General features: G+C 42.2%; 1 protein-coding gene across 1 annotated transcript in view; it reads left to right on the forward strand.

Moving 5' to 3' along the window:
* Positions 1–825: 825 nt before the first annotated feature.
* FAM13A (family with sequence similarity 13, member A) overlaps positions 826–9,933 on the forward strand; it is a gene marked incomplete at its 5' end in the record, with an annotated part of 37,097 nt that continues 27,989 nt past the window's right edge. Inside the window, 5 exons of the mRNA XM_010293415.1 lie at positions 826–904; positions 2,528–2,707; positions 5,618–5,804; positions 8,554–8,630; positions 9,330–9,372. Coding sequence (XP_010291717.1) covers positions 826–904; positions 2,528–2,707; positions 5,618–5,804; positions 8,554–8,630; positions 9,330–9,372 — 566 coding nt within the window. The remainder of the gene's footprint in view (positions 905–2,527; positions 2,708–5,617; positions 5,805–8,553; positions 8,631–9,329; positions 9,373–9,933) is intronic.

Consider the following 9,933-nt stretch of genomic DNA (forward strand, 5'->3'; position numbering starts at 1 on the left):
TTGGGACATATCAGCCAGTCGTACAGCTAATTCCTCTGCTGATACGGGAATAAATCCGAATGAAAGCCATAGGCCTGTAACTTATTTGACTTAACGAAGATCACAGGAGGGATGAACAGGCAAAAAGCGTTACATTACCTGCAAAGCGTGAGGGAAGAGGGCACAGGATGGGACTCAGCTTGGCAGAGGGAGGAAAGCAGTGACAGCTGTGCAAGGTGGCACGTCAGCTTGTTCAGAAGGGCTTCAAACAGCAAGCAATGACACCTACAGTCACCTCAGCTCTTCCCGAGCCTGAAAACAGATTGAGAGAAAAGGGAAAGAAGAGAGTGTACATTTTATTTTTAAAAATGTGAAGCAAAGAACTTGAATATCAGAGCGCGGCAGGAGGAGAACTGTGCAAAGCCTGTATTTTGCCTTTGTCCTCCATTAATATTTAAAAGATTCTTAAATATTGAGTTCCCTTTCACAGTGTGTACATTTTCAAGTTGGCCTCAAAAGGCGAGGACTTCTGTGATGAGGCTAAAACAAAAAACAACCTGCAGTGACAGGTTGCCGTTCTGAAAGCTCAGAAGAAAGCAAAAATATCTGCAATGTGCTGAAGTTGAAATATTTTCTGTTAGACCTTGGCCCACTGCAAGGCAATGACAGGAATTAATTCTTGAGGATATTGGCATTGTCAAAATGCTTCACGTCACCGTGGGAGAGAAAATTCCTTAAGGGGAAAGCTTGTGGCGTGCACATGCAATTGTTGTTGAGACAGCTCAGACCTTTAAATCTTAGTGCTGCAAAAAACAAGGGTTTTTAAGACCTTATCGTGACAATTAGATCTAACCTTCTCCTCTTTTTTTCTTTTACACAGTGCCCATGTATCACAAGTCAGTAGTAACGTTCCTGCTACAGGAGAGTAAGTGTCTCTTTTACAATTTTGTAGCTAACGTTTTTGTGTATTGGAGCTTTTTAAAGTATTGCTGGTTATTCTTTCACTTCTCTTTAAGGGTTGTTCTTACACAAGCAAAAAAAAGGCAGTGTTTCCCAAAGCATCTGCAATGATAATAAATCATTTCCTTTTGAAAAATTCTCAGGCCCTTGGTTCTTTCCTCGCACTGTGCCTGCGATGTTTTGGTTAGGCAGAGAACTTGCATATTTGGAGAAGCCATTCCCACTGTGTCGTCCTCTCACTCTTGTTTGCACCCTGTTGCATCCCAGCAGAGGGGTCAAGAGTATGGGGCTTGACCCCACTACCATAACTGGGAGCAGCAGAGCTAACGAGTTGGCTCCCTTGCCAGAGCTGGAAATTCCTGATGGCTGATGGGTTTGCAGAACTGATTCTTGTCAATACATGAAACATAGTCATACTTGCCTTGTTAAACCATTTGTTTTTTTGCAGTTGCTAAGATCTTTTGAGTTTTTGGGAACTGCAGTCGCAGCAGACTTGGAACTACAGGAACTTAGCAATAACTTTTGTAAAATCTCTGGAGAAGTCAGCCTGGGTGCAGATTCCTATACTTATAGCTACTCAGTTGAAAATTAACCAGCAAATACTGCAGATAACATTTTAATTATGGAAAAAGCACTAGAAGTTATATATGGACTTTAGACAGGCGTGCTTGGAAAAGCTCATTCTTCAGCAGGCTACTTAAAACATTACAAGAAACAGATGGGGCACGGATGTACAAAAATGTGTTTCCAAATGATCTTTTTGCAGAAGAAAAAAAAATATTTAGATTTTGCCCATAAAAACTTCCTCTGGTTAAGGAAGGAAGGAAATATTACAAGAAAACGTCAATACCAAAATGAAGGAGATGTGGTTGTATTGAAAGTTCAAGTAGTCTCACATCTTTAACTGATGCAACTGCAGAGGCACCTGTGCTGTAGCTTGTGTGGAAGCCCTGTTACTGCTAGCGGGCATGATGGTGATCTCACACCAGAGTAAGTCAGGGGTGGCAGCGGGTGCATTCATGGCACAAGAACGGTGTGAAAACAGCGCGAACTCAGAACCAAATCCATGCTTGGTCATTGAGATAGGCATATGAAGGGTTTGTAGTGAGGTACTGTTTGTGTGTTCTCATCACCCTGTGAGACACCAGTGAATCACCTTCTCACAGATGATCCATTGCCTTACTGAGCTGGGATTGCACAAGAGACTTGACAGGTGTCAGCATGGCTGGGTATCAAATACAATTTTGTCAGGGCAAGGACTATTAAAGTGGAGGATGAAAGTTAGGCACCAGTGTCCATAGTTGCAGTAAGTAAAATTAGCTGGTTTAGTAAAGGTTCAAACATCCCAAGCAATAAAAAAGAGCAAGAGGAATAGGGAAGGCTCAGCTCTTATGAGGGATCTGAACATCAGGGTATCTGAAGATTTTTGGCTTAGGTCTTTGCAGATGTTACAGCCCTAGAACATTTTATATTGCCTTGCCATCATAATACAACGTAACCCTCAGATACCCTTGCTTCATTTATTGTTGCAGAGAGGGAGCTCCACGAAGTCTTTGAGCTCAATTGACCTTATTTTTCGGCTTGACAGGTATTTAGAGAAGACAATCCGCTCAGCCGTGGAGCAGCATCTCTTTGATGTTCATGGCTCAGGCGGCCAGAGTTCAGAGGACTCTGAATCGGGAACATCTTCAGCCTCTTCTAATGTGTCTGCCAGGCAGAGGAGGCGACACCACAAAGAGCAGGAGGAAGCGCGGAGAAACAGAGACATGTACGAGCCTGATTTCTTTGTTTTGGAAAGTATATTTGATTAAGTGTACCTTAATCGTGTCTTCTTATCAAGGCAATGCTTAGTTCTGTTATGAAATGCACTGGCCCTTGCCCTGAGTTGCAAGTGCAGAGCAGACTGCAGTGCCTGTGCAGAGCTCCATTGCATCAGTTAGAGCTGGGAAATGTAGAGTTTATTAGAGGTCATGGAGTGGGGCAAAGCGTGATAAGAATCTATTTTTTTTAATGCAGTATAGTAGAGTTCTTAAGTAAAGTATTTGGAATTGTTTAACTACAGTATTTGTTGCTTTAGTGGCAATCCCCAAGCAGTTGGCCCTATAGCCTGTAACTTTCTTTAGATAAAAACATTGGGTTTAGATGTTTTTCTGAATTCAGAATGTCTTCAAAAATAAGATCAAGTTGCCCTTTTGTATGTGGAGGCACAGCTTATGTTTGGGTTTATTGAGGAGCCCTGGGAGTTCATCTGAAAGTAGAAAAGTCTTCCTTTTGATTAATTGGAATTTAAGAATTTTTATCCACCCTGTTACACAAAGGTTAAACATGATTTAGTGGTGAATTTTCGTTAAATGTCTGTCAAAGAGTAAAAACAATACCTATCTTTGCTTTCATGCTCCTCTACTCGTGGCATATATTGTGTGGTACAAATGTATTACCACCACAGCCTTAACAAACACTTGCCCAAGGCATAGCTATCTTTGAGGAACAGTAACTACAGACTTTGCAAGGCCATGATCTAATCAGTGCTTATGCATATGTCTAGCTTTAACACAGTTCTTGTAAAGAATGTGTATACTTGACTGTGGTATTGGATTGCTAGGATTTCAAATTAGATTCTGAAATAAGCATCTGGTCCCTTGTTATTTTTTTCCCTGGATGCTGAATTCCCCAAATCCTATGGGATCTGCACCTTCCTATACAAAGCCACTTTTATACAGGAGCAGTGCCTTGTGTTAATATTGCAGCCATGCTTCCCAAAATGTGTCAATGCCATTGTTGTAAAAAAATTCATAGTTACAAAATAAAAAGCCATTTCCATAGTGAATGAAAATATGCTATGGAGATGGACTGGGAAATTAGCACTTGCAAGTCACCAGAGTATCTGGCAGCAGTTCTGAAGTAGTTTTTCTTGTTCAGTAGCCCCGCTGACAGGCTTCTCAGGTAAGTAGGTCAGAGACTGGCTAGTGTACGTGTTTGGAAGCATATAGTACTGCAGGGCTTTTTTTTTTTTTTAACATTGCATTACAGAGCTGCCTTTAGACAGGGTTGACACAGTTGTTCAGGTTTGGTCCATAAAGCCAGAACCAAGGATTTAAAGCACATTGGAAGTTTTGGATGCTGGCTAGGGTTCAGATTGTGTTCCCTGGTTCCCTTAAGTAGATTGCTGGAACTCCTTTGGGTGAACTATCGAAATTGGGAATTCCTTTCAAAACTTCTTTCTGTGGTTGTTGCTTTGATTGTCAGTGGCTTCATCTCCTTGCCTTGTGATGGATCACAAGAGGATTTGTAATGTCACAAGATGGGACTTCAGCTAGGAAGAGTGTTTATCACAAAAACACATACATGAACTCCCGGGCTTTGCAGACTACATGATCTGCAGGCTGTATATATGTAATTGTTCTGCTCAGGGGTTTGTAAAAAATTCCACAAAGGAAAATGTGTTATCTTTAGAAATTTAATCATAGATTTATAATCTGTTATCTTTCTATCTCCCTTCCACCAACAAAACCTAGAGATTCGTGATCTAGAAAATCACTGTAACTTTCTGGTTTTGTTTTTGATCTGAATACTTTGGCATGCTGGCGCTGTCTAGATACTACAGAGTAACTGGTTTCTTGTCACACCAGTCCAAGTCTAGAGAAATGCTCCTGCTGTTTGTGAAAACGCGGGCTTTGGAGTCGCACTGTATAAGGCAGCCATCCATACAACGCTTGGTAAACATTCCAGTTTCAGTGTCAAGTGTAAACAGCTTGCCTTTAGCCTCTGGCGGAGTAGGATGGTGAAGAATGAGATGCATTGTGTTTCTCCTGTTCCCATAATGTAGTGATGTGTTATGTATGTGTGTCTTCATTATTGCACAAAGTAGAGGGAAGACTACTAAACAGGCTGTGAAGGGAAAACTGCACGCTGAAGGACCCAGCAAGCTAACTGTGCAGGGCAAAATAAGCCATACTTAGAAGTATGCCAGGCTTCTGGAAAACATGCACAAACCCTACTAGCCCGGAGAGTCCCAGCTAGTGCATGACTTGATGACTTAAAGCTAGCTGTCCCGTTCACTTCCCAACACAGCAGAACAGTTCCCTGTCCTAGCAGTTGTGTTGCCATTGCAGAGATGCCCTCCCTTTTCTGTTTTGTGGCATTCCCAAATAAGAATTAAGCATTTGGCTAAAACACCACAGTCCTGCTCTTGCATTTGAGAATATGAGTAAGAGGGCCTATTACGCGGTGTCATGCACCAAAGGAGATCCTTGGACCACAGCTGTGAATCACATTTCTAAATTAAAAGCACGTGTCTCAAAGGAAAATATGCTGCGTATTCTCTATAAAAATACCACAGGCAGCCAGGAGCTAGTCCAGCTTCTATGTGAAGTCAATGGGATTCTCTGTGTTGGCTTTAGTGGGAAGTGAACCAAGTTCCAGAAGTTGATCCTCACAACTTTCTCACCTGAGGTGTGCACACCTGGCTTTCACTCCTCAGTGGGATCTAGCATTGCACAGTGTGTGTTGTTTGCTGCAGTAGGAAAAACCAGAGATACTGGTTTCGCAGGGCGTAGAAGATGTTGCCGGAACTGCAACAGTCAGCATGATGCATTTCTCTGTTGCTAACATAAATGTAGCGGGAGAGTGTTTTAAACAACCTCTTGTTGTCTTGTTGTAATGTCCCTTTTCTTTTTAGGGAAGTCGTCAACAAAGAAAACATTCCCTCTGGATTCAGCAGTCTGGAAGACTGTATTCTCGCTGCTCAAGAAGTAGAAAAATTACAAGACACCAGCTCCGGATATCTTAGTGAAAGGAATAAACCAAAACGGCAGAAATCCAGCACCAAGCTTTCAGAGCTTAATGACAACCAGGACAGTCCTGTGGTAAGCCAGCATGCTGTACTACTTGATGCCTAGTACCAGGGTGGGAAAAAGTCCTTTTTATTTCAGTGCACATCTGGTTCCCTTGGATAGCCATTTTTGCCTACAATACAAGAGTAAGAGACTCTTTTGAACTATGGGGAACAGTGGATCCCGCACTTGTAACCTTTGTGATGAGGCATCTGAGAAGCCATATCCCTGCTGTGATCCCATTATTCCATCCATAGTCATTTTCTCTTTCGACAACTTTTTGCTTTTTTCTTCGGAACTCAGCAAAGCATTTTGGAAAGAGAAAAAGGAAGTAAGTCTTTTTCCCAGTCTTTCAAAAGTCTTTCAAGGAGCTTGGAACCTCAGGTATAGGTTCACCTGTGTAGGTCAAGTTTATTTTTGTATTCCTGCTAAGTTCTGAAACCTTAGATCACGAGTGACTTCTTGATAATGAGAGGGCAAAGGTGTTTTATGCCTTTTCCCTAAAGTCTGTGTGTGACTGTGGTGTTTGCAATTTGCAAAACACTTCGGAGGGTGTTGGTCCAAAAGATGATCCCTCTAGCTACCTTTTTCTGAGGTGGTAAATGACACTGATACAACATGCTAAAAATTTGTAATACTGTAGAATTTGCCCAGCATATTCTTGTGTGACCTTCACGGTAGAAGACAGATTGCCAACTTTGACAAACTGTAGAATAAAACTGAGGCACCCTCCTTCACTCTCAACCAAACCAGACACTGATTACAGTGTCAGCAGTTGAGAAACTGTACTGTGCTTCCGCGCAAGGTCTGCTTACAGTGGCAGAAGTGCTACGCGTGCCGGTGCATGGCACCAGGCATGCATTACATACAGGATTACTAGTAATAGTGAAAGCTGTGTGAAAAGACTGTCCTTCTGAGCTATAGGGCATTTCCTTCAGTTGTAAGTTTCAGAGCCTGCTGTTCTTTCTTAATGTTACATTGTGCTGGGACTCATTTTGTTTATGCCACAAAATTGCAATGATCTGATGATGCTCTTACCTTGTGCAGAGATTCTAGAGAGAGGCAGATTTGGCTTCTCTTTGTGATAAAAGGAAGGCAAGATGCCAAAAATGGTAGGCTGTGCTTACATTTAGCACTCAGTAACCTACACGTCATACTTCATGAAAGAGCACAGTCAGATAGACACACTCTCACTTCGCACCTTTACTTGCAGCAATGGACATTAAGATAGGCAAAGGTCAAGTGTTTATACTCTCTTCTGCATCTCTTCTATGTACCTGTGGGGTGTAAAGCAGTTTAAATGTAAATGAGAATTTGATTCAGGATTTGGGAAAGGAGAGACTGACAGAAGTGTCCACTGCTGTGGACCTGAAAAACATTCATAAAGTCTTAAAACGTGCCCAGAAGAAATGTCCTCAAACTTACCTGTGTCTACTGGATTTTGCCCTGCCCCTCATTTTCGCATCTCTTGAGGGGCAAAGGCTGAAAGGAACATAAAATGGACTAACCTTGCACAAAAAGCACTTTGACCAAGATAACCATCAGTGTGGTTCTTGCTTTGCTAGAGGAAGTGTTGCAGTGGGATTGTCAACTGGGAGCATCGTTATGAAACAGCTTGCAGAGAGAACAGTGCTACTCTTTTTGAAGAGCAAAGGCTGCTTTTTAAGTTTTCATGAGTGCACTTATTTCATACTTGCATTTCAGAGACTGCCATCAGGATGTGTGGTAGTTTAGCTTTCTTTTGGCTATATCTTTACACTTCAAATAATAATCCAAATTAGACTGCCTACTTGGAGTATCAAAGGACATAACCTGCACCTTAGCATTTACTACTAGGGCTTCGTCATGTAAACAACTTTGTGATGTTCTATCTTCTTACCCACCTTTTTCTGAGCCAGACTTTATTTCAAAGCCTGAAATAGTATGTAGGACAGTGTATGGAAGCTTTCCTCTTAGCTGTCTAATTGTATCTGACTCAAAAGCGTAAGTCAGTGGTGGAAGAACTGTCAGTTCCGCTTACTCTCCCGAGCAAACCAACCACGAAGCATTAAAAGCTTGTAACTGCATTTCAAAGACATGGTAGCCAGGGACCAGTAGGACTTGAAGAATCACATTAAGTAAGGCTGGAATGACTGAGCTGTTTCACCTTACGGGGCTGGAGGTGTAGCAAGGTGAAAGAGGGCTGTGACTGCCCCAAGAAGCCTGTGTGCGCAGTTGCCGGGGCAGGAACCACGCTCCACTCTACTGACAGACTTCCCCCTATTTAAGAGGGACTTGCCCAAAAAACAGGGTAGAAAACCTCCTGGGCATGCGCCCAAAGTGACAACACAGTTTGTCTTCACAACACTTTCTCAAGCTCTTAGAGGACAACAACGTTAATGTTGCTAATGGTAGCCAAGACAAATTTCAGAACAAGTTGTCATAACCAGTTTAATTTCTTGCCCTGCATTCATATTAGCACAACCTAATATTACCTCTGTGCATATGTCAGTCTCTTTGCGTTCTTCTGCCTGTTTAAGAGAAACTAGGGAAGGGTTTGGCTGAGAAGAGGAGTATTTTCTAAGATGAACATAAGGACTCCTGCTGGGAAGATGCTATGGATTTTGGTACATGCTCTTACAGGGCTCGTATACACCACAGAATTTCTCTCAAGCTCAGCCTGTCTGTCAGTCTGTGAAATCGATATCTTGTTGGATATTTCTATATTTTATCTGTTTAATGGCCTGCAGCTTGAATCTATTCTCTTATGTATCTTACTGCTTTAACATTTACTGTATTACAGAGTATGGAAAGCTTTAGCTCATCCAGGCCTATAGAAAGAACAGGACCTGATGACATGGAAATTTTATCTGAAGAAAGGTGATTTTTTTTTTTTTTTTTTTTTTTTTATATATACATATGTTTTATTTTCCTTGTGGTTGTAGTACAGCCTAAGACATCTTCGCCCTCGTAAGCCTGTGGTGGACGTTTAGTTATGCTGCAGAACAGCATTACCCACCATGTTAGCTTCAAAGTAGAACTGTATGGAGGCTCTCCCCAGCACCATTATGCCACCAAGCCTCTTCTCCCAAACTGTTAGTAATGGCACTGAAGATTCTGATGGTGCAGGCTTGAAAAGAAGTCAGCTGTGAAGCACCAGAACCAGCACAGTCTACACAGGGGACTGCAGAGTCTGTCTCACCTGACCTCTGGGTTGGGAATGCAGCCCTTTTCTTTGTGCTTTGCTCTTCTGCAAGAGCTGTACAGCCCCACTCTGCTCGGCTGAAATGACAGTTTATGCCCACAGTTACGTTTGTTGGGGGAGTTCTGTTGGTTTGGGTTAAGGGCACTGTAATTGAATGACATTATATTTTTCAGAAACAGCTCCTGAGAGGAAGTAGAAGGCATAGTTTAGCAGCCTGAAGTGCTGCAGTCCAGAATCCATTCATTTACTGAATGTATTAGTGTGCAGCAGTAGCAAGAATCCATAAACCTCTGTGTGCAGAAGTCCTGCTTGTTTTTGTTACAAGTCTGGTTTTGTGTTTGTAATATGTTGGTTTGTTTTTGTTTTTTTTGTAGCAAAGAAAGTGAAAACGATGAGGTTTTTTTCAGGCACTCTCAGGTTGGTATTTTTGGGGTTTTGTGTTTTGGTTTTGCGGGCTCTACGTGGGCTTTTTATTGAGTAGAAACAAGTAGTGAGGCATATAGTTCTGTGAAATTCTGTTTCTCACAGATAAATGGAGTTAGCATTTGCTTTCTCTTTCCCGCCCCTCTGCTTTTTATTTATGTAATTTGGGGAGCCTCTCAGCCCCTGAAGAGTCTGAAAGCATCTGCTTCAGTCCCTTCAATCCCTCCTTGCCAAAGAGGGAAAGCGTCACTGAAGTCAGCACTTTGGTTTAAGTGACGCCAAGTTCCCTTACTAATCATTGCAAACAGGGTGTGTGACTGGTTATCTCCCAGGGTAGTAAGATTAGCTTGTCTCTCTTGACTTCTCTAAAATAATTTTGGTCTTTTATTTATGGTTTCCCAGTGTGGCCTGTTGCCTTTGAACATAGGTGTCTGTGATCATTTGTCTTAGAAAACTGGACCGTCTCCTGCTTCTCTCTAAGGACTGGTGGTTGGGATGAGTGTCAGGCGGGGACACGTGACACTGATGGCAACAGCTTTTTTCCCCAACTTTCCA

Source organism: Phaethon lepturus, unplaced genomic scaffold, assembly GCF_000687285.1.
Source record: "Phaethon lepturus isolate BGI_N335 unplaced genomic scaffold, ASM68728v1 scaffold7868, whole genome shotgun sequence".
Taxonomy (NCBI): domain Eukaryota; kingdom Metazoa; phylum Chordata; class Aves; order Phaethontiformes; family Phaethontidae; genus Phaethon; species Phaethon lepturus.